At 44.0% G+C, this 25,713-nt stretch overlaps 1 protein-coding gene across 4 annotated transcripts in view; it reads left to right on the plus strand.

Moving 5' to 3' along the window:
* LOC148032706 (RPA-interacting protein A) overlaps positions 1–25,713 on the plus strand; it is an 81,125-nt gene that overhangs the window by 42,754 nt on the left and 12,658 nt on the right. For 2 of the 4 annotated variants that reach the window (XM_087683344.1, XM_087683346.1), the window contains exon 5: positions 14,662–14,739. In XM_087683344.1, coding sequence (XP_087539470.1) covers positions 14,662–14,739 — 78 coding nt within the window. Of the gene's footprint in view, positions 1–14,634; positions 14,740–25,713 lie in introns of all 4 variants that reach the window. The other 2 variants (XM_087683343.1, XM_087683345.1) reach the window with 1 other exon arrangement.

A 25,713-nucleotide genomic window follows, 5' to 3' on the forward strand; every position in this document is an offset into this window, starting at 1 on the left:
GGGAGAGAGTTGAGCCGAGAGAGAGAGAGACACACACAGAGAGAGAGAGAGAGAGAGAGAGAGAGAGAGAGAGAGAGAGAGAGAGAGAGAGAGAGAGAGAGAGAGAGAGAGAGAGAGAGAGAGAGAGAGAGAGTTGGAATTCTGAAAATAAACATAAGGACTTGGAATTATGAAAATAAACATAAGGCTTAGGAGTTGGAAGATATTGTATTGTCTAGTCTTTAGAGGCAAAAAATAGCCCATTTTTTGGTACGAAATGGTACGGATACATACCTTTCGGTACGGTATGAACCATATGGATCGAACTAGTCCGTACGTAGTACAAATGCAACTATGCTTTCAACACAAGCTCTTGCCCATTGTCTAAAGACAAGTGTACAATGCCAATCCCATCAATGCTGCAAGCATGGTTATTTCCAAGATACACCTTTCCATAACTGCCTGCATTGAACATAACAAAACACTCCAAGCAAGGAGTTACATGGAAAGAGGCACCAGAGTCTACAATCCAAGTCTAAGTGACACCATCATCAACTGACAAAAGTGCATGAATCACATCAGCCTTGGTAATTTGCATATCTTGCATGTGACATACAAGGGCATCATAATCAACTACACATAATACATCAGCCTTTGTATCCGAAAGCTCCTCTATGACCACACTGGAGGCCACATTGGGCTTTTCCTTGTCTTTGGCTACTTCAGATGCATGTGTCTTATCCTCCTCCTTCTTTTTGTCTCCTGCATTCTTCTTTCTCTCTTGTTCCTTCTTGTAATATGTGCAATCAGGTTTCTTCTGGCCCTTCCACCATAGTGATAGTAAGTAATGTCACTCTTTTATTTTCCTTTGCTCTTGCTTCTGTTTCTCTATCCTGCATTTGCATTTTTCTTTTTAGCCATGCCTCTTACATTATAAGCTGAGTTGCTGCCTTCTCCATTAGACATACGTCTAATTTCTTCATTCAAGATTGAACCCCTCACCCCATCATATGAGAGATTGGGGTTATTGCTTCTGAGAGAAACCACCAAGGTCTCCTAAGAATCAGGCAATGTCATGATAAAAAAGATCGCCCTTAACTTATTTTCAAAATCCAAATTTGCATCCTTGAGTTGGTTTAAAATGCTAGTAAATGCACTCAAGTGCTCAGCTGCAAGCTTTGACTCATCCAGTCGCATATTCACCAACTTGCGCATTAAATGCACTTGATTAATAGGTGTGGTGATCTCATAGGTAGTTTTCAGCTTCTCCCATATAGCATAACTTGTATCTAAAACCTTAATGTTTGTCAAGATGTCATCAGTGACACCCATCTTAATGTAAGCCACAGCCTCTTTGTTTACTCTGGCCCAATCTGCATCAGACATTTGTGCGGGTTTATCTTCCTACAAAGCATCCTCACAATCCTTTAGGAACGATATGTCCTACATACGGTCTTTCCAAAGGTCAAAGCCATGACCATCAAACCGTTTGATTTCCATCAAACTCTTAAAGTCTGAATTGGAAGAAATTGCAGCCATTTGATCACGAGCACGAGTAAATGCCATGGGCTGTAAATGCACAAGCTGAACCAGCAAACACACTGCTGTTCTGTTAGAATATCAAGCTCGTACATGTGTGTTTGACCGACATGAGTTGGACACAGCTAGTCTGGCTAGATCAGTTAGGTATATTAAATAAGTCGGTGTTATTTCTAGTGTGAATGGTCTTTATGACCTTAGGTTGTATATGCACTATGGGTGTGCTAAATGAATAATAAGAAGAATAGAGAGAGGAAGCATGTTGCTTCACTCCGTGTTGCTCTCATTCCTGCTTCCATGTAATCTAACATGGTATCTGAGCCATGAATGGGCTCACTGGTGGAATGCACTCAAGAAGAAGACTTGAAGAGTGACCTGAAGAGCTGGAAAAGGAAGAGGACTGACTGTCATTTCCATCAATGGTCACACAGAGGTATGTACTGTGAAGCATTGGATTCCTATTGCTTGAAGGAGGAGTTGTAGCTTGCTGAGGAGTCTTCAAAGGCTTGATTGAGTATTAGTGTGGGCCCTATCATGATTATTATCATCAAATGGTGCTGCTGTACACTCCTGGCAGACCTGCGTGTTTGCGCCTGATGAAGGCATGGCTTCTGCTGAAGCAAAATTGACATGAGCACTGTACAAGAAGTCATCAAATGCTAGTGAGCATATATTGGAAGGTAGTTCAGGGTTACAAGAAGCCATTGCTTGTGTTGGAGCTCTGTTATGAGCTAAAATCAGAGTACACAGACCTGGGACAGAAGGCTGAACTGCTGTATACAGTGTATATACAGCATATGCAATACTTTGGAAGAGCCTTGAAGCTTTCTGACATGCTTTATGGACCTCACTGGAGCCTAGGAGCACTCTGGAAGACATATGTATCAGTTCTCAAGACTTTGAGCTGAAGTTCCTTGAAGAAAATACTCAGATCTGGAAGTGTAAACAGGCTGGAAACCTGTCTCAAAACAGTGGGCAGCAAGCATTAGCTTTCATTGAAGCATTACTTGACACTTGGCTAGGATCTATCATGTGTATGACATGGGATATGTATGCTGGAGGTTTATGGATTGGGTTGAGCATCAAGGGATCATGGAAGTTGAAGTCTAAGGCTGGTGATTATTGCAGTGTCTCAGTGGTTGCAAGCAGTAAATGCAATATATGAATTGGATTCATGAAGACAGGATGCCTATAGTTACCCGAATGCTCATGTATTGAACCTAACACTTCAAAGTGAATATCTGACATGATTTGAGGATGTTTTGGAGCTGGACTGACTGTGGTTTACTGAGAATTTGCTAATTGCAATTTGTAAGCAGAAGGCTTGATACTTATACCTGCTATCTATGCACTGATTTGTGCCTCATTGGTTATGCTCAGATTGCTACATGTACTAGCAGATGTCTATGAAGGTTTGGGACATGTATGCCATGTATACTACTCAGTTTTGGGCTTGAAATCACTGTTGGTCACTCACAGAATTACAGTTTTCAGACTGCATATATGTATCCTGGTAGTGAGGTTGCAGGAGTTCAAACCGAAGTGAATACATAGTATTTGCATTGACTGCTTTACTCACAGGTTAAGCCACTTGGTGTGAGCTGTTTTGGACTGTCAGTGGGCTGAAATACCTTGTTTTTTTACTGCAATTAATTGCAGAAAACTGTCATAAACAGTTCCGGGCTGAAGTTGAACTGTTAAGAAGATCTTGGTTTGCCGGTAGTCAGGCAAGGTCTACAACATGGCAAATGCTGATAGAACTGATAATGTAGCCCAGATTGTGGGAGAAAAGATTGATAGTAACAATTATGCAATATGGAAGTTCCGCATGGAGAACTTTCTGACATGCAAAGGATACTGGGACTTAGTGACAGGTGTTGAGGCTGAACCTGAAGTTCCAGATAGGAATCCTACAGCTGCTCAAAGACGAGCGCATCGAGCTTGGACGGAAAGAGCTCGCAGAGTTTTACATTGGTTGTCATTATGTATCTCGGATGCTATGGTGATGCAGATCATGAACTGTAAATCCCCAGCAGATGCATGGAATATATTGGTCAAATACTATGGCACAACTACAAGTGCAAGGAAGATACAACTGAAGCAGAAATTCAATAACATGGAGAGGAAGAACAGATCCATACATAGCAGATCAGCTGGCATCTGTTGGCTCACAGGTAGAAGATGAGGATATGGTTGCAGTGACCTTAAATGGCTTGGGTCCGGAGTACAAGTCTTTTGACACTTCAGTATCTGTGCGGGCTGAGATGCCTGACTTTAATGAGCTGGTTGCATTATTGATTCATGAAGAGGTAAAGCTTGGCTTAGCTACAGAGTCAAGCAACTCAAAGAATAAGGATGCAGTTTTTTACTCGAATCAGCGTGGTCGTGGTAGCCGTGGTAGAGGCTATGGATCTGGCAGAGGAGGCCAGCAGAATGCATCCTATAGTAATAGCAATCAGCAATCATCAAATGCAAGAGGTGGTGGAAACTTTCGAGGCAGGGGGAGATCTAACTCCCGTGGCAGAGGCTCATGGGAGCAGCAACGTCAGTCAGACAATCCAAATAAAGATAAGGATTGTCACTACTGCGGAAAGTATGGGCATATTGCAAAGGACTGCTGGAAGAAGTAGGGAAACCAGAAGGGCAAGCAGCATGGACATTATGCTACGTCCAGTCAGGCAGATGACTCTGGTGATAGACTGTTTGCCATGTAGTATGGCTGCTGAAAAATCATCTGATGATGCAGTGTGGTACATTGATTCAGGGGCGTCGAATCACATGACCCCTCACGGTGATTGGTTCACCGATATGGTGGCTGAAAAGCATGGCTATGTATGCACAGGTGATGACATGCAGCATAGCATTGAGCATAAAGGCAAAGTGCCTCTTGTGGTCCATAATGGCAGAAAGAAAAATTTGCATGATGTATTGCATGTCCCTTCAATTACGAAGAACTTGTTATCTGTTGGTTAGATGACGCAGCAGAACTTGCAGGTTAGATTCAATAAGCATGGCTGCTTTATTGAAGAATTTGGAAATGGCTGCAAGTTGATAGCTCGTGGTCACAGGAATGGCAGAATGTTTACTCTTGATGCTTCTTTGCCAGAGCTGAATTCAGCTATGTTTGCCCATGGTTCTGGCACTGTTAGGGATTTGGAAATATGGCACAAGAGAGTGGGGCATGTCAATTTGCAAAGGCTGCAAATTATGCAAAAGAAACAGCTGGTTACAGGGTTACCGAAGTTCCAATATTCAGATATCGGTCATGTATGCGAGGCTTGCCAGTTCGGTAAGCAGCCACGATTGCCATTTGTTAGGCATGTACGACAGAGTACATGTCCATTGCAGTTAGTGTACTCTGATGTTTGGGGGATAGCTCATAATGTATCTATGGGAGGTTCCAGATATTATGTATCCTTCATTGATGACTACAGTCGATATACCTGGCTTTACATATTGAAAACAAAAGATGAGGTCTTTGCTGTTTTTCAGCAATTTAAAGCACAGGTTGAGAAGGAGTTTGAATGCTACATCTCTTGCTTGAGATCTGATAGTGGTGGGGAGTATGTATCAAATGAATTTGATGATTTCTTGGCTGAAAATGGCATTCGTAGGCAGCTCACCTGCAGCTACACTCCGCAGCAAAACGGAGTAGCTGAAAGGAAGAATAGAATTCTGATGGAAGCTGCTAGGGCTATGATGAATGAAAAGCATATGCCACTTTACTATTGGGCAGAGGCTGTTATGACAGCCGTATACATTTTGAACAGGACTCCCACTGCAGGTATTCATGAGATGACACGGTTTTAGAAGTTGTATGGTTATAAGCCGGATGTAAGTCACATGAAAGTCTTTGGCTGTCTTGCTTATGTGCATATTCCAGATGAGAAAAGGAAGAAGTTGGATCCCAAAGCACATAAGTGTGTTTTCATTGGATATTCGCAGGAGAAGAAGGCATACAAATGTTATGATCCCTCTACCAGGGAGACTTTGGTAAGCAGGGATGTTATCTTTGATGAGATGGGTTCTTGGTATGTATCACCAGTTGCAGTGCCAGCGGATACTCCTTCCACTCATGCCTCTACAATTGATTTACAGCAGAGTACTGTTATGACAGGACCTCGTAGTCAGATAGTATCCCCATGGACAGGGAGATTGAGGAGCTCGCCGTCCACTGATACCGGTATGTCAGTGAGGGGGAGACATGATATCTTGGACAGCAAAGGAAAAGAGAAAGTTATTGAGGATGCATCTGGTATGATGACACCTGGCAGAATGACTTCGGGCTATGAGTCTAGTGATACTTTAGACAGCGAACTTGGTATTCCGACTGTCTGTACGCCTGGCACAAGGCAGAGCAGGTATATTCCGCCTCATGAGAGAGGGGAATCGAGTAGTGCACCACAACTTAGACGCTCGCAGAGGGTCAGATACCCTGTTGACAGGTTGACATACAGTGGCTACTTTGCAAAGCATTATGTGTACATGACAAAAGTGATGGAGGTCAAAGAACCAAGTACATATGCTGAAGCAGTGAAAGATGAGAATTGGTGTGTAGCCATGGATGAAGAAATGAATGCCTTGGCTGAAAATAAAACATGGGATTTAGTACCATTGCCTGAAGGGAAAAATACCATTGGCTGCAAATGGGTCCACAAAATCAAATGCAAGTCAGATGGCAGTGTGGAGAGATACAAAGCCAGGCTGGTTGCAAAGGGGTATGCCCAACAGTATGGACTTGATTATGAGGAAACATTCAGTCCTGTTGCCAAGATGGCAACCATACGCACTGTGATTGCCTTGGCTGCTGCTAAAGGCTGGAAATTGCAGCAGATGGATGTTAAGAATGCATTTCTTAACGATGACCTAGCAGAGGATGTCTATATGGTTCAGCCGGAAGGGTATGTTCACCCTGATTTTCAGCATTATGTATGCAGGCTGAAAAATGCATTGTACGGGCTGAAACAGGCTCCGAGAGCTTGGCATGCTAGGATCAGCAACTACTTGTAGAGATTGGGTTTTGCTGTTGGCAGGGCTGATCATAGCCTATTTACAAAGAAGACTGACAGTGGTTTAGTAGTGCTGGTCATATACATTGATGATTTGATAATCACTGGTGATGATGACTTGGGCATACAACATGTAATGAAGATGCTGAAATCTGAATTTGACATGAAAGACCTGGGAGAACTGAAATATTTCTTAGGCATTGAGGTAATTCCAGCTGACAATGGGTTATGGCTGATGTAGAAGCACTATGCCATAGAGATGCTGAAGAAGTATGGCATGGCTGAATGCAAACCGCTAGATACACCTCTTGATCAGAATGTCAAGCTAGACATGAACACTGGGGCTGAAGTAGAGGATGTGACTATGTATAGGCAGATGGTTGGCAGTTTGATTTACTTGAACATATCTAGGCCTGACTTGAGCTATGCTGTAGGGCTTATAAGCCAGTTTATGCAGAAGCCTAGAAAGCCACACTTGGATGTAGTTAGACGCATTATGAGATATGTTAAGTCCACTGTAGAGTATGGGCTGTTCTATGTCAGAGATAAGCCCTTGATATTGACTAGATACACGGATGCAGATTGGGCAGGTTGCTCATACGATCGTAGATCTACGAGTGGATATGCATTTGAATTTGGTAGCGGCATGATTAGCTGGAGCAGCAAGAAGCAGCCTACGGTTGCTTTGTCGAGTACTGAGGCAGAGTACAGGGGTGCTGCATTGGCAGCATGCGAGATTTCATGGCTGCTCAAGCTTATGGCTGATTTGGACATACAGGTAGATGCTCCAGTGAAGTTACTATGTGACAATCTGAGTAGTGTACTCCTGGCTATGAATCCAGTCTATCATGCCAGGACGAAACACATAGAGGTACACTACCATTTCATCAGAGAGATGGTTCTTGCAGGACGAGTTGATCTTATGCATGTGAAGACTGATGAACAGGTAGCTGATATCTTTACCAAGTCCTTGGGTAAAGATAAGTTTTGTGGGTTTAGACAGCTGCTTGGAGTACATATGCTGTCTTGAGCTTGAGGGGGAGTGTTAGAATATCAAGCTCGTACATGTGTGTTTGGCCGACATGAGCTAGACACAGCTAGTCTGGCTAGATCAGTTAGGTATATTAAATAAGTTGGTGTTACTTCTAGTGTGAATGGTCTTTATGACCTTAGGTTGTATATGCACTATGGGTGTGCTAAATGAATAATAAGAAGAATAGAGAGAGGAAGCATGTTGCTTCACTCCGTGTTGCTCTCATTCTTGCTTCCATGTAATCTAACATGTTCTTCCTCAAACAGTAATAAATCTTTGCTGTTTGTACATGAACCAGCCACAACATGGGCAAAAATGCAAAAATTTATCAAATTCTGCATAAAACTTGAAAATTTCAGGTCCAAAAGTGCATAAATGTCAGCCAATCTGACCCAACTGAGCAAAATTTTACTAATACATGAAAAGCCCTAATTTTCTGGGATCCAATGTCAAGAAATTTTACTCAAAAGAGTGAAATTCTGACAAATTTGGCAAAATCCCCAATTTAATTGAGGTCACCACACGCAATGTCTGCAAATTTTTTGACTGAATGTCGCTGTCAAGCATGGACGGAATCAAAACCAGGAAAAGCCCCACATTTTTTTGGGCCAGATTCGCATAGATCTGTGACCCGGTCTTCAACGCATGAGCCTCGGTCAAAGGAAGGAATTTCAAAAGAGATTTGGAAGAAAATAAGGTTTTTGATTTGATGAAAAATGACGGGGGAAGGGTTCGTTGACACATCAGGCGGGTTGTGTGACCTGCCACGTCGCCTACCCGCTGGGGTCGGCCAGCTGGACTCCGTCTCGTCAGCTGCCCGTTGCCGTGTGCGCGTGCCACTTGGTCCCCATGCTCGACCTCTGTCGTCATGCACAGCGCCCAGCCGCTGGTCGCTCGCTCCGCTTCACACACACTAGGGGTTGGATCTTCCATCTCCGTTCTTGGTACCTTCTCCTTCTCTTCCCCATTCTCTATCTCTCTGCACCATGATACTTTGTTAGAGGGAATGCCAGCCTTTAACATAGTGCCTCTCACCTTTCCGCAAATCAACACACCCATAGCACCTGGGACGGCTGTGATGGGCATCTCCGTCACTATTTCCAGATTTACCTCTCACATGACCATTTAGACGCAGGGGATTCCATCCTCGGCTTATGGTATGTCATACCACTTACCTTGGGTTACACCTACGCAGGGATTTCCATCTTCTGCTCCATGTGTTTCCATCCCATCTCCACCATGGGCTACTCATACGGCTACCATGCCCATGTCTAGTCAGCCCATCCCTACCTATGGATCCACCTTGCACACTACCGGCATGCTTGGTGGGTACTTTGGGATTTCCAACTGCACTCCACTTTTTCATCTTACCCCCATTACACATTTTCACATTGCTCATCTCCGAGCACTACCACTCCTGTTGTAACGGCCAAGAATGCCTTCACGGATAAGACTCATTTTAACGTGTCGAATTTCACCACTTGGTTGAATTTCATCCAACAAGTGCTTGAGTCTTAGGGTCTTTGGGACGTCCTCATTGGTCTAGAGCCTATCCCGGACCCTTGACTAGCTCATCTTGACTACATCCATCAATGGAGAGCCCGCAATACCTCAACCAATGTTGAGCTAATGTAGGGAGTGCTTCTTGAGTTTCACTCTCAGTTACAGCACTTCCCACTTGCGTCAAAGCATTGGAGTCACCTTCTCGACTGCTATGCGGCCCGAGATCGTATTCGACGCATAAATCTCGACTTTGAGCTTCAAGAGTTCTCTATTATGGAAGGGGATAATCTAAAAGTCAAGCTAATTGAATATAGGCGGTTACTCGCCGAGTTTGCTACTATTGGCTCTCCAAAGTCAAATGACGTTCAGGTTACGTTCTTCTTGAATAAGTTACCCGAAAAATACTTCAATTTTATTCAGCACATCATCTCACAGCCTCGATTGCCAACCTTCTACAAGTTTGAGTGCTAGTTCTTGCGTTATGCAAGGCTGCATGATCAAGTCCACAAGAGATCCTCATCACAATCTTATTCAGAGCAGAGAGGGTTGGTTGCCTCTTCTTCGGGAGGGAAAACCAACAGTGGCAAGAACTCGCAAGATGCGAAGGCAAGCCAATCAAAGGGTGACTTCTCTTCCTCAGATGGAACCAAAGAATCTAGACCTATCTGGCAACAACTCCCTAAGAAAACCGGTTTTGCACACATTGCCAAAGAGCAGGTGATATGGACAAGGAGTGTTGCTCCAAGGTCCAAGGTCTTCCACCTAAAAAGTCTCAGCAGACCGCTGCGACTGCACAGTCCAGTGGGGCTACGCCTTCCGCTCCTGCTTCATGTGCTCCTTCAGTACCCATTGTTGCTGTTGGACATGTGGCCCGAGCATAGCCTCAGCAAATAGTCTCTTTCACTACTTCTGAGGGACTGGTTGATTGGTCTGCAGGTTCCGATCCCGTTGCATTTCATGCATCCATTTCACCTTCTTCTCCCCCTTGTTAGGCGTTCCCTTGGCAGAACCCTGCTACTGGACGTACGCGATGGTAGACACTTTCTTAGACTAGCATGCCTCTAGGTCCTTTAGGATACCCTAGGTTAGTCTAGCATTCATTTTTCGCACTCTTAGAGTCGGGCCCATGGGATTCATTGTGCTTAGCTTTTCCATTCTTAAGTTGCTCCATTAATTGATACACATACACATTCATTCCATTGTCTTTTCAATTAGATTTTCTCTCTGTTATGTTTTACTTTGGAGCATCTCATCACTGACCTCTGTGTTTGCAAATTCTTATCTCTTTTGCAAGAGTTTTGTCTTTCAGTGTAGGGCTAACTTGCAGATTGCTTTGGTCCTACCTAGGCTAGAGACGTGGGGATGTGCACCGTTCCTTTCATGTTTTCATCATCCTAGGAGTGCTTGCTCTTTTTCCAGCATGGAGGTTTCCCCTCGCGAGGCGGGTCGTACATCATCTCTCTCGATGCTATCATGGCGGTGACTTCTACCTTGCTCTTCCAGCGGGGTGCTTGATCCACTTCATCTTCATCATCTTCTTCCATTCCTTATGGTTCTCGGCACCACACGAAGACCGCGACATCAGACTCCTCTTCCTTTTTCGGCATCTACATCTAGGTTGAGATGTGGTTCGTACCCTTCTTGGTATTCTACAGGCTTTAGCACTTTGTCTTCGACATCGACTTCTTCCCCCTGTTGTACCTTCCCGTTTGCATTGCATGATTTCATCATCTTTGTACTAGGGCACTTGGGCAAGTGAACAATTTTCCTACGAGGGACACTGTCCAAGTGGCACTTGTTGCATGACCATTCTTCAGTATGTAGCATACTTTGCATCTCATTGTGGAGAGCACCACTGGAGCGGATCCTAAGCTGTTTCCACTGGCAGCTGTTGACACCATATCACCATACCCCCTCATCATATTTTCCGTCATCATCGACACCCCTGAGTGGATGGGTACGCTTGTTCTGTTTTGTGATGTGTTGGGTGTACCCTCCCTACCCATCTTCTGGGTCACTGTTACTCAATTGGCCACATTCCATAAAATTTAACTCACTTTAAAAAAAGAAAAAAACGTTCAATGTGGTTCCATCTGCCTTTGTAGGGCTTGGTAGACTACTGGGCAGCCGACATGCACCCTTTGTCCGATGCCTTATCCTCTTTGGGTTGACTACTTGGAGTCCCTTGGTAAGATAACCATCGCCTCTGTAGTCTTGGTAGGCCATTGGGCAGTCGACGTGTGCCCTTTGTTCGATGCCTTCGCTGCTTTGGGGTGGGACGCCTTGGGGTAAGTAAAAATCAAAGTGGCTTGGCTAACCTCTCGGCTCTGTTTTGGGCCTAAGAGGGGGTGTTGAACTAAAACACACTTTTCAGCTGATTAGCATTCTTAAAACAGCCCCAAAACATACTTAATTAATGAAAAACCCTCAAAAGAGGAGCAGTCCGAGAGAGTTTCAGTGGTCCTTCAAAAACCCTAATTTTTTGGGGCATCCTTTAACATCTATAAATAGACAGACTGCCCCCATTCAGCCTCATTCCCGTCTGTGCAGGTTTCACACCCTTGATTGCAGATTTCAGCCATCAGTTTACCTCTACGTGGCTGTCCAACCTTTGAGATTGCTACCACCTCTCCATCAGCCCTTGCAGTGCCCTGGTGTCTTTTTCCAAGCTATCACCCACTATTTGGCGACTTCTTCCAGGCTGCGTTTGATATCTTCCAGCTATCGGCAGCATCTTCATCACCTTCTGTAGCTTGCATTTTGTCCCAGGCTAGACTAGTGACAGTTCCTACACACTCCAGCTGCTTGCGTTTGATGTCTCTTCCTCCAGGCGACAGGTGCTAGTGGTTCTCGTCATCCAGGTGACATTCACAGTTTGTGTTTACACTCATCTGGGGGCCGCCTTCCATCTCCACCATAGTATCCCGAAACGGCATTTCGGATCTGTTGAAACGGACCGGTCGTTTCGGACTGAAACGGAAATGGCAGACTGGCATTTTGGCATCCTGCGGTCCGTTTCGGGACAGTCGAGCTTCTGCCTTCTCCTCCTCCTTCTCCTTCTCCTTCTTCTTTTCCTCCTCCTTCTCCTCCTTTTTCTTTTTCTTGTTCTTCTTCTTCTTCCCATTACCTAGGAGAAATCGAGGAGCGTAATGCGCGTGAAAGACCACTTGGCATGCACTTCCAACAAAGACATCGGGCCTTGTTGTCTAGACTACAATTGCCAGCTATTCATTGATGTTGATACTTATTACTCAATAGTTACTAGAGTCTAGAGACCAACACATAGTGCTCAGTGCTCACTGGAGTTTGGAGTTTTGACAAATTATTCACATGACGTAGTTACATGTATCATTGTATCTTGATTTCACTTATTATGCATCTTGATTCTTGTTCCATTGTTCTTGATGTTTGTCTTCATTGTTCTTGATGTCAGTCTTCACTACTCTTTAGATCATAGATGATTCATGAGTCATAAATTATAATTCATTTTATTGCCTTAAGTTTTGAAAATTAAGTCTTAATTGTATTAAGCTGTCTTAAGTTTTAACATTGAGTCTTGACTCTTCAATCTTTACTCGTGAGTCATGACATTTGTAATGAATCATGATTTCAATCATATGACATGAAGACTCAAAGTTTTGTATGAAATTTGGGTACATGTTGTTGTAGGCATTGATATATTTACATACCCACATAATATTATATTTATTTTAGTGTACAATCCGAAACGCCGTTTTCCCATTTCCAAAATTTGGCCGAAACTTCGAAACTCCGGTTTTTTCCATTTCTGTTTCCCCCGTTTTTGAAACTCCCCCGTACTATGATCTCCATAGCTTCTTCCACTTGCGTTTGGTGCTCTAGGCCCTTCTGACATCAACATTTTGTAGATTCCTCTCTCTTCACAGCTCGACTGGTGGTCATAGACTTTGGATTCATCTCTGATGGACGTCACTTTTCGACACACTGCTCTGCCCTTGAGTATGTGTACACTCTTACATTCATTCACTTTAGAGTTGTGTTCTTCTTTCTCTTCTTCGTTTGTGTTTGAGTTTTTGTGTTTGAGTTTTGAGTTTTGCGATTAGGGTTTGAGTTTTGCTTTCTGTGTTTGTGTCTATCTCTTTGTGTTTTTGTCGTGGTCGTACACTGTGTTTCCTCAGTGTCAACCCTAGCAGTTTTCTTCACAAGAACTTGTATACATGAAGATAGACCAACTCACATCAACCACACTAGTGGCAACCTTTTTACTACATGTCTACCCTAGAATAAACATCCAACACACATTTTAAACATCATTATTCACACATACACATACATGCACGTGTGTAAGCGTACACGCGTGCGCGCATACACACATACACATGTACTTATGTACCTACATACATGCAACATATAGACACCTCATAGAACATGTAAATGCAAATACTTACCAAATTAGTTTATTGTATTTACATCCACATAGAACACATGTATACGCAAGCACATAGACATAGAGGCACACACGTGTGTTCACACACACACACACACACACACACACGGGTGAGCTAAAAGCCATGACACTTGTTGATCTCCATTATCTTTGTCTATTTGTTTTGATATAATGTCCACATTAGAGTAAAATTATTTGTTGCTTAAAATGCATGTATGCTCAAATGGACCAAGGTGCTCACAAGTCTCTTGACATTTATAGTAGGCTCTAAGAAATACTCTAGCAATGTTAAAGCTCTAGTATTGCTATGCTATTAATTTTGCAATCTGCCTTTGCTGACATTTAGATCATGTACTCACCTTAAGTAAGTCATTGACTCTTCTTGGTAGGTTGATATTGCTAGATAAGGGGGCTGCCTCTCTTTTGATGAAACCATGCACCATTGATTACATCTAGGCCTCTAGCCTTGGGAGTTAAGGTTTCCCAACTTGTTCTATTCCATTGATTAAGATGGTAACTTGATTGGGATGTAGATCCCCATTTTGACTAAGCTTCCTAAAATCAATGACAATTATGATTGGATGTACACCCGCTAGTAAAGGGGGGATCTTAAAAGAGTAATGGAAATCTAAAATGGGCTGAATTATACTAGAATAGGCTTGCCTTCCAAGAGTTCTTATCAATCAACAGGTTGTTACAAGTAGATCGACCAACTTAGGAATGCACATGTGAAAAGCCTTGACTTCATGTTTATTATCATCCCAACTAAGCATACTGGGATTCTGCAGAATATGAGAAAAGATGTGTGCTTTTGCATACATATTCTTGTATGTTCAGTTTTAGCTCAGCACTGCTGGTTGTGAAGGCAAGAGGGTTTTGTGTTTATTATGTCTGTATTAGAGTTCCTATTAGTTTTCTTGATATTTATCACTTGCTTTTCTATTTCAGTTTTCTAGTCTTAGTAAACACAAAGGGGTGTATCAGTAACAAATCATCGTAATATGGAACATTCAAGTCTCAAGAAAGTTACTGCACATTTTTACTGCTGGAATTTTGTATCAAAGATTTATGATAATGGATTGTTGATGTACATTATGTTATTGTTTTTCTTATTTGCTGTGGGTGGTTGTTGGGGGTGGTTGAAGGATTTTATTGTGTGTCCTATTTGCAAGATTGGAAAACTGGAAGAGGATCAGTACACCATACACTGCAGTTGTGGTCACCTTCGGCTTGATATCCAAAATGAGAAGGTTTCATGTTGTACCTTATCTGGTCCTTTTTTAATACCTTGTGCGGTTAGCATAGTGATTTGAAACAATGGTCATTCCTGGTTGCCATTAGAAGTCAAGGAGAAATCGTGCATTATGTTCAAAAACCTATGTAAAAGTTTCTATGAAGCCTTTCTTCAATCACCAAACTTTAGGTGTGTCAGTTCAGATGCGGCACCTTTTTTGAGCTCTTGGTAGGAAGTCACTGGTTTGCTTGTTAATTAACGTTGTTAACTGCAAAAACATATTAGAAATTGACATGGATATGATGGGGCACTTTTTGGAGCTCTTGATAGGGAGTCATTAATTTGATTGTCCATCAGGATTGTTTCATAGAAACATATTGGGAATTTATGTCAACTCCAAATATTGAGATCAGATAAAGCCTGCCATCTCTTACTGAGAACAGAGCTAGCTGTTTCTTCTTCTCAAGGAAAGGTTTCTTGAGACTCTTGAAATTCCTCTTACCATGGCTGCAAAAGAGCAAGCAACATAAGGTGAAGTTTTAGAAGCAAATCCAACTACATCTTGAACTTGTTACAAACACTTGCAGCCACAGAAAACGAAACATCTCAAGGTAATAAAAATACTGCTCCTCATTATGAATATGGTCGAACATTCTGTGAAGCTATACTAGGGTATGCACATAGAAAACACAAAACGTAGAAACACGACTAAAACACAATAACTCAGACAATATCACAATAAACTCAAAACACAAAAACACAAACACAAGCAGAGAGGAAAGAGAACTTTGAAGTGAATGAATCAATACTGTAAATGAAGGAAATAATGTACAAGATAGCTAGTGGCTTTCGTGAGAGTGGGCTGAGGGACTAGTAGGAGTGTGATGTCCACCTGAGACAGATTTCAAGGTCTATAACTACTAGTTGGAGCTGAAAGGATGCTGAAAGTGGAAGGGGAGCAGGCTGGAAACCAAGGCGCAGCAGTTTGGAGAGCTAGAACTGGTAAACGCGGCAGTGTACCACCTAGAAGATGATATCAGCTGATCACCGGCAACAGATGAAGATTGGGCAACGACTCTAGAAGGTGTGTGGCTGATGCATGGCAGCCTGATTAGGCTGAAAACACAAGCTGGACTGATGCTGATGACAACAACAGCAGCAGGTGTGATCAGTGAATATATCCAATATATTATATTCAACATATCTGATATATCCAACATATTCAATTTGCATGTGAAGTGCATGTGCAAGATGGTAGCTGTACGAGGGTGAGGACTGTAATCGATGGAGGCTGGACATATGATATAGGCAGGGTTGTCTCCGTACGTAGTACGGACTGATCCGTACGGTACGGTACAATATGTATTCGTACGATTTAGTACAAAACAATAGGCACTTTTGGGCCACTCTCCTTCAAGCATATAACTTTATTTTTTTCTTTCTCCTTTTTTTTTTTCTTCTTCTTTTCTTTCTTATTTCTCTCTCTCCCAAGCCTCTCTCTAAAGCCTTTCATCTCTCTTATCTGTGTCTCTCAACCTTCTCTCTCTATCTAGCCTCTCCGTCTCTAAGCCCACGCTTCTCTTATTTGTATGATCATTCATGTATAATGTATCCACTCCCATCTATGTAGTTGTAAGTTGTAGGTAGCAGTAGTGCATGTTGCACATGCAGCATGAGGTTTTGGCATGTTATCCTCAAGTATTATCTAGAATAAAATAGTATTGTTTGCTAAACTTGCAAATGATAGTCTATATCCCGTCATTTCTTGTAGGTGTCTTAGGAAGCTCAAAGATGGAATCCATAACAAGGATTTGCCTAGATGTTTGAAATAGGCAAGGGTTACAACAAGCCTATCATCTTTTGTCTATCATGCTTGTTGTTTTGACATATCATGCATGTCTTGATAAACTGCCCAACATCATGTGCCAAAGCTGGCGAATAAAATAAGTGCTCCATGCTTTGATTGTGGTATCAATACCTCTATGTCTTGCATACGGAGGAGCATGACTTTCTGTGATCACTCTAGGCCTCAACTACTTTGTGATACACAATTGTCCATGTATTATCAAAAATCCATCTCTAAGCACAAAGTGCTCATTTCTCTAGCCATTGCAAAGCTGATCATCAACATTAGCAAAATCTAAATTAGTAGTATATTGTTCCTTCATGGCATCCAACTTAGTATGATAAATCATGCTAATGTGGCTAAGATTTGTAGCTTGCATGACAGTGCATTAGCCACAACATTCTTTTTACATCAATGTGTACAATCTAAAAATGAAACATAGAGAAAAAATTGACCCATCTCATATGCTTCTCTGACAACTTTCTCTACGTTAGAAAGTACCTCAATATTTGATGATCTATCTGCATTGTAAAATCAACCCTTAATAAACAATGTTTCCATATAGATAGTGCATGAATAATTGCCAAAAGCTCTTTCTCATAGACCTGCAAATTTCTCTTTGCACTGTGGAGAAGACGACTCTTATAAGCCACAACTCAGCCATCCTGCATTAAAACAGCTCCAAATGTTGTTTCTGTGAGAGTGCGCTGCAGAAGAGGGAATACGAACACCGAGGGGGAGAGAGAGAGAGAAAGCAGAAAATAAGGAAGAGAAATCTGCATTGACTGAAATGAATGCTGAATACAAACAGGAAGGCGGAAGGAGACTGATCAGTCCCTGCACGCAGCCCATAGCGTCAGTGAGGGCACCAAATTAGGTTGATGATGATGGCAACACCACCACGGGGGAGGAGTGTCGGAATCTGCAAGAAGACAAGTGATCAAGTGGGGAGAGGGGCTGCCTATAAATAGGCAAAAGGACAAACCCTAACCCTAACCCTAAAAATGCCCTACAATGGGTGCCCCACATCAGTGACCAAAAAAGTGGTCGGGCAGCCAGTGGCTGCCCACTAAAAGAGGCAAAAAAGAAATACACATCCTAAGACAGCCAGTCGAAAGTGACTAGCCTCCCCCATCATAACATATGACAGACATGTCAGAGCTCCTAATGTCCTCTTCTGACTTAGACTGAGGCTCACAGGCATGACAAACATGACTGCTAACACCCCCTCTCAGATCCTGGATGTGGCTGAAGGCCAAGGGAGAAACGGATCCTCGGGTGGCAAGAGGAATGCCAAGGTCGATGAAGTCCGTCGATGTAGATTGCCGTTGAAGGAGCTCCGTACGATCTTGGGAACCCCCCTCTAAAACACTAGGGGCCAGGGAATCCACAGCCGCATCACCGAGATCGCCTCCCTCTAAAAGGGATGGGGGGTACGAGGGAACCACCGGAGGAGAAGGTGGGGGATGGGAAGGAACCTGTGGAATAGAAAGTGCACAAGCGGGAACGGGTGTAGCAATAGACTGCCGCGGAGGTCCTTGCAGCAAAGAAGGGGAATGGAGCCTGTAAAGCCCACTCTCCTGCCAACCTGTAGATAAGACAGCTCCTGTAAAAGAATCCTCAATAACAACGGCATGCTCGGTGAAGATCACTCGTGTGCCAAGCCTCGTAAGGCCATAAACTGAGAGGAGGGGAAGGCCCAAATTTGGAACATGTAGGGCTTGTGAAAAGGAGCTCGAAGGTCGGTCGGTAAAGAAAGGCAATGTGCCAACACCACTAATAGGCACCGAGAAAATGTCACCAATAGTGATTGAACCCTTTGATGGACGGAGATCCTTTAACAAATCACCTCGGGGAGTCATATGACTCGAAGCACCACTGTCCACTAACCAAGGCTGCGCAGAAGACACTGCAGCCACGGAAGAAGGATCCTCCTCCAAAGCATGGATATGAAGGAACACTGACTCATGGGTAATAGCTGGTGTAGAGGTAGAAGAAGGCTTCGATGTAGATCCACCCTTTGCTCCGAGATGAAGGTGAGGGTACTTCTTCCAGCATTTCTCCTCAGGATGTGTCCCTTTCCCACAGTGTGGGCACTTCGGTCTCATTGAATCTGAGTCAGAGCCTGAAGAACTGTCCTTCTTCTTAGCCTTTGACTTCTTCTTCTTCTGTCCTCCCGAACCTGCAACAAAGGCTCTAGTGGAGTCGGATCCACTAGCACTGACCTCTCTGAGTCGCTCGTCATGCTCCAAGACAAGTGGGGATAGCTCCTCCCATAGAAGTTGGGCACGGGTCCTCGAAGTAAGAAGGTTGGTATAGAAGACATCAAACCGAGGCGATGGCAGCTGAGTCAAGAGAATCATAGCCATGTCTTCAGAAGATATCGTTCGACCGAGGGATGCAAGCTTATTCCTCATATCCTGTAATCTGTTGATGTGGTTCTTCATGGAAGGACTATCATCAATAGCGAGCATCCGCAACTTCTTTTCGAGAGATATCCGGTGGGCAAACGTCTTCTGTTGATAGAGAGACGCGAGCTTTCTCCACACGTCTGCTGCAGTCTTCAACCTGTGAACATGAACAAGGACAGAATCTTGCAAACTTAGAAAGAGGAAAGATGTGGCTCTAGAATTGAGCCGATCCCATAAGGCTGCATGATCCATAGATGTCCCATCTGCGGGATCCACCTTAGGCCGGGGAATAGGAACAGAAACAAGCTCCCAAAGATCGAAGGAGTCCAAGATACACTCCACCTTGCAGGACCATAGAGAAAAGTTGGAGCCATCCAACTGGTCCTCTTTGGGCAGCTGAGGAAGTACGGGTACCTATACAGGGGGTACCAAAGGCTGCATCTTCGGCCCACTGGAAGGGGCTCGCCGAGATACATGAATAGAAGGGGGATGGAAAAGAGGAATAGACTCCGGATGACGGTCCTCGTGATAGAAATCACGCCTCCGTTCAGATAAGTGTCGAGACAAAAGCTCGTCATTTGAGTCATCAAAGCCGGTAAATTGATGAGAAGACATCTTCCAATGTGCAAAACACCAAACACTAAAGAAAACTTTGCCGATGCCGAATAATGACCAGCAGTATGGTCACCAATCACCAAAACGCAAGCGGGGGAGGCCTACAGACACCTGGAGCTACTAAACGCAAGGTTGCCTGATGAATAGCACCAAGACAGAAACCGCTAGCACCAAAACGCAGCCTGGGAGTAGGTCGCTAGCAGGAGAAGAGCCGCCTGGATATGGAATGACAGCCAGATCAGCAAAACGCAGACTGGAGGAATGTCGCCCAGCTGTAGGAGTGGCCGCCCTGACTGAAAACGCAAGTAGGAAGTGGTGGTTGATGATGTGGCAGCCTTTGGAGGGGGCGCCTGCAGCAAATGCAAGGGTTGTGACCTCCTGGAAGGGCCGCCTTGATTGTTGGGGATGAGGCCAGCAGCAAACGCAAAGATTTTGGGTGATCTCCCGCGTAAATCTCAGCTCCGTGTACTCTCCTTCGGCTCTGACACCATGTGAGAGTGCGCTGCGGAAGAGGGAATACGAACACGGAGGGAGAGAGAGAGAGAAAGAAGAAAAGAAGGAAGAGAAATCTGCACTGATTGAAATGAATGCTGAATATAAACGGGAAGGCGGAAGGAGACTGATCAGTCCCTGCACGTAGCCCACAGCGTCAGTGAGGGGACCAGATCAGGCTGATGATGATGGCAGCACCACCACGGGGGAGGAGTGTCGGAATCTGCAAGAAGACAAGTGATCAAGTGGGGAGGGGGGCTGCCTATAAATAGGCAAAAGAACAAACCCTAACCCTAACCCTAAAAATGCCCTAAAATGGGCGCCCCACATCAGTGACCAAAAAAGTGGCCAGGCAGCCAGTGGCTGCCCACTAAAAGAGGCCAAAAAGAAATACACATCCTAAGATAGCTAGTCGAAAGTGACTAGCCTCCCCCATCATAACATATGATAGACATGTCAGAGCTCCTAATGTCCTCGTCTGACTCAGATTGAGGCTCATAGGCAGGAGATGACAAGGCATGACAAACATGACTGCTAACAATTTCTACATATATCACACTGAATCACAAATGACTTTCTTAGATTTGGCAATACAAGCATAGGATCTAAAGTCATATTTTCTTTTAACTTTTCAAATGCTACAATTTTCACTATTGTACATCTAAATGGCACATTCTTTTTCTTCAAAGCATGCAATGGAGATGCAATTTCAGCAAAATCGTACACATACTTCCTATATAAGGAACATAGACCCTAGAAACTGCGGATCTCATGTACATTCTTCAAAGGTGGCCATGAACGTATTGCTTCCACCTTGGCAGGGTCCATATACGAATACAATCAACCGATACAATGTGCCTCAAAAAGTGGATTTCATGCAGAAGATTTCACTTTTCTTATCATTAATGATTGACCAGCTTATGCTTATGTAGCTCATTGAACACAATGTTCAAATGGTTCCTATGCTTTGTCTTATTCTTTGAGTAGACAATCATGTCATCAAAGAAAGTGTCCACAAATTCCTTATTTGGCATGAAGATGCAATCCATCATCCAATTAAAAGTGACAGGAGCATTCATAAGTCCAAAGGCATGACAAGAAACTCATACAATCCAGAAGATGTCCTGAAAGCTGTCTTAGACACATCCTCCAGTTTAATGTGTATGCGATGATACCCACTTTTCAAATCTATATGGTTGAATACGGCTGCCCCTTGCAATGCATCCATAACATCATCGATTCGAGGGATCAGAAACCGATTCTTTATCATGATTTTATTCAAAGCATGATAGTCAATATACATACACTATGAACCATCCTTTTTTTGCACCAAAAGCACTGGAGAGCAAAAGGGAGATGAGTTGGGCTGAATCAGCTCTTTTTCTAACAGCTCATTCACTTGGCTCATAATCTCCTCTTGCTTGGCTGCAGTGTGTCAAAAGACGACGTACCAGTGAGACAATAGGGTTTGTGGGGAGGAACACGGAGTGAACTTGGCAAACATGAAGAAGAGAAGAGAAGAGAGAAGAAACTCTGATGAATGGAATGATGAAGTTGTGTCATCATGGAGTGAATGTGATACAAGGGAACAAGGGTGCCGTAGCACAAGGAAGATGATGAAGACAACCATGAACCAGGAACCGCAATGTCCCCTTGAAGGGGTGCGAGGGCAGTGGAGAGGCTAGAGAGAAGAGTTGATAGATTGAATGAATCGGTCGTGAAGAATGACTGACAGAGGCAGCCTATAAATAGGCAAGAGACTGTCTAGGGTGGTGCCCGGAGGGAGGGCGCCGGCTGTCTAGGGTGGTGCCCCATTGTGGGTGCCAGCCCCTTTTTGGGGCTATCCATTGTGAAACCCTAAACGAAAAACGTGAAACCCTAAATGCAAAACGCAGAATGCAAAACTGCGAGTGAAGGGTTTCTCAACAACCCCTCTCATGCCCAAAACGGGGAACAAGAGAAGAGTGAGATGGAATGCTACATTTTGAAGAATGTTCATGCAGCAGGTGTACCACATGGACAATGTCCCTTATGGGAAAATTGTTCACTTACCCAAGCGCCCTGGTATAAAGATAATGAAACCAAGGCAAGAAGAAGAGGAGGAAGAAGATGTAGAGGATCCATAGGATCCAAGATTTCCACCTAAAAGGTAACCTGTAGTAAAGAACAGTAGACAGAGTGAACTGGAAAACCCGAAACTCAACCTCGGGAGAGAAGCCACTAGCTCCGTGCATCCATGCAAGAAGGAATACGAAGGCCTCATCACCAAGTCGCGGCTGAAGCTCCAAGGCCCTGATCATTTGTAAATCCTCGAGATCCTGGGTATCAATAGGTGAGATGACCGCTGGAAGGAAGCCACCCTATCCAAGGGTAGAAGAAGAAGGTAAAAGGCTTCCACTAGGATGTGCGAAGGATTGAGCGGTGGGTGGATACCCCCTTTGAAACTGGAGGAATAGGAGCCCCCTCTGAAGTTGTATCTGGGGTGGTGATGTCTGAGGATGAAGGAAGTGCCGTCGGTTGTGCCGAAAAAGGTATTTGGGGTGGTGAAGAACTTCCAGAGGCAGCCTCTTGAACCTAAGTAGGCAAGGGTGAAGGGTAGGGCTTAGACTGAGCAGTGAGTGGGCAAAAGTCGTTGCTTCTCAATGGAGCGAACCGGGAAGGCGAAGAAGAGGAAGGAGTTGAGTAGCCACTGTCTCTTGAAGGAGCGAACTGATGAGGAGATGGTATCAAACAATCAATCTCTTGATGGAGCAGACTGTAGAACTGCAAGCCGTGGTAGCCACTGCACTCAAAAATAGGTGGGAGACGACTACCATTGGCATTGCGACGATCTCCAAGAGGTCGTAGCACCAATTGATCCTCCATGTGCTTGAAAGGACTTAGTGCGCATCGGATGCATCTTATTGTCTTGAGCATAGTACTCTGATAGTCGATGGAGAACGATCTCTGTGGCCCAGAAAGGAGAGGTGGCAAAGGTAATGCCGGGTGGGAGACGCATATACTCCGAGGGGGTGGGGAGCGAAGGGCGAAGTTGGCAAGCATCGGTGTTGTGTCCGGTGATGCCACAATAGAAGCACCCAGTACATTGGTGATTTGTTGGTAAAGAAGCCACGGGTATCAATGTGCCTTGCTGAAGAAGGAAGAGGTCAGCCACGAAGAACTGCAATGTCCGCCTCAAGGGTTGGGAGGGCAGTGGAAGGGTTGGAAGTGAGTTGCCAGTTGCAGGGAGGAGCTGCTAGCTACCAAGGAGGAGCCACCAGCTGCAAAAGCAGCCTATAGTAATGAGGGAGGAGCCACCAAATATAGAATATAACCACCAGCAGTCTGGCTGAGCCGCCACCAGCAGAGAACATGTGCTGGAATACCGCCAGGTGCAGCAGAAGAGCTGCCAGCAGTAAACGCAACAAAGTGGAAGTGGAGGCGGCAACAACAGCCCTGAACACATGTTGGAAAACATCAAACGCAGGAGGGAGCAGCCGCCAGTTAGAGTGTCGATGCAGCAAAAGAAGAAGAGAAGTGGATGCCAAACCTGCCACCGGTCTTTGCCTTCACTGGAGTGGAGAATCTTTGCCACTGTTTGAGTAGATCGAGCTCTGATACCATGTCAAAAGACGACGTACCAACGAGACAATAGGGTTTACGGGGAGGAACACGGTGTGAACTCGGCAAACATGAAGAAGAGAAGTGAAGAGAGAAGAAACTCTGATGAATGGAATGATGAAGTTTTGATTCATGGAGTGAATGTGATTCAAGGGAACAAGGGTGCTGTAGCACAAGGAAGATGATGAAGATAGCCACGAACCACGAACCACAATGTCCTCCTGAAGGGGTGTGAGGGCAGTGGAGAGGCTGGATAGAAGAGGTAATGGAGTGAATGAATCAACTGTGAAGAATGAGTGACAGAGACAACCTATAAATAGGCAAGAGACTGTCTAGGGTGGTGCCCGGAGGGAGGGCGCCGGCTGTCTAGGGTGGCGCCCCACTATGGGCGCCCAACCCCTTTTTGGGGCTGTTCACTGTGAAACCCTAAACACAAAATGCGAAACCCTAAACGCAAAACACAGAACACAAAACTGTGGGTGAAGGGTTTCTCAACACTGACTCTGTAGCATGGCCTATTAGATGGGCTACTTCCAAGAATGAGATCTATACCATGATCTTCTGGCCTTTCAGGTAGTAGCTGCCTTGGAAGTGATTGAGAGAAGCAATCAGCATATATGTCAGAAATGAGATGTGTTCCTTCTCTAACTTTGACACGTTCCCAATGTTTTCATTATTAATCTTACCCTTAGTAAAACCCAAGTACGTTGAAGGGTGATTTTTCATTACTTTAGAAATGGCAGGAGCTGATACAAGAAGGACGAATTTCCCTCTTAACTTTATATGGAGTGTATGACTCTTGCCCTTACACTAAATAGTGATCACTTTTGCATGTGAATCAATCATTGCATGCATACAATGACACAATGGTATACTAAGCAAGACATCACAACCCTCACAAGTGGAGTAATAAAGAACTCTTCGCTGTCCACATATCTTTGAATGTGCAACCGAAGCTTTCCAATAAGCGGTGTGATAGGCTCTACATGGCCCGTGTATGCCATTCCAACTTTTCCCATGGGTCCCATCTCCTCTTTGATGCCTAGATAGGTTGCCATATCTATAGAGATGAAGTTGACTTGTGCGCCATTATCAAATAAAATCAAAGCATTTTGATCCTTGATTTTGGCCCATGCTCTGCATAACTTAGTAGCATCACCATTGGGCTGATCACTAACAACATTGGGTACCAATCTAACTAAGGTTTTGGGCTTCTTACCCTTAGGATCTCCTTGATTTCTTGAATTTCTAGTGTGCTGCCTATCAGGATAGTCCTTTGCAATGTGACCCTCCTGTTCACAAATAAAACATTTATTTCTAGCAATCAATTCTCTACGTTGTGTCACTAATTTCCAGCACTTTCTTTGCTGGCTATTGCAAAAAGGGTGCATTTGCTATATTTACATCATGACCAAGTCCAAAAGAAGCTTTGACATTTTTTTCTTCCACGTGTGAATATCCATACTGAGACGCATCATCACTGCTTGATTCTATCTCATCATATGAGGACATCTTGTTGTAATTTCTTAGCTAAGTACATAAATCAATACTAGCACAAAGGTTCGGCTTGCAATCAAGTGTCTTGGGCCTACCAAATCAAAGGATTGAGTAGTATTCCGGCAATGGAACCATGAAACCAGCCTTCCTTCTCGGAGAGGGTGGTGAAACCCTGATCAAGCATTTAATTACGGCAATTAATAATTGTGCATAAACTAAAGTGCATACTTTATCATAACATTCTTGGACATTGGACACCTTGCTGGCCCCAAAACTGGCACCCCTTGTTGTAGTATTTCTTTACTTTGTATTGCTATTGGATAGAGTACAACTAAGATTTCACAATCTCCTACGTTGATCCAAAAGCCCCTTGCTATCACAACCGATCAACAAAGCATTCGGGCAAATTGGCCCTCAATCTTCACGTAGGACTTGCTCAAAAGGGACCACGAACTAGCCAAATACTACCCCAAATCAAATGGAATGGATCGACATTTGACATCTCTGATAATTCCTTGAATTTCAACAG

The sequence above is a fragment of the Lygodium microphyllum genome, chromosome 8 (assembly GCF_053477565.2).
Source record: "Lygodium microphyllum isolate KBCC chromosome 8, Lygodium_microphyllum_v1.1.10, whole genome shotgun sequence".
NCBI classification, from domain to species: Eukaryota; Viridiplantae; Streptophyta; class Polypodiopsida; order Schizaeales; family Lygodiaceae; genus Lygodium; species Lygodium microphyllum.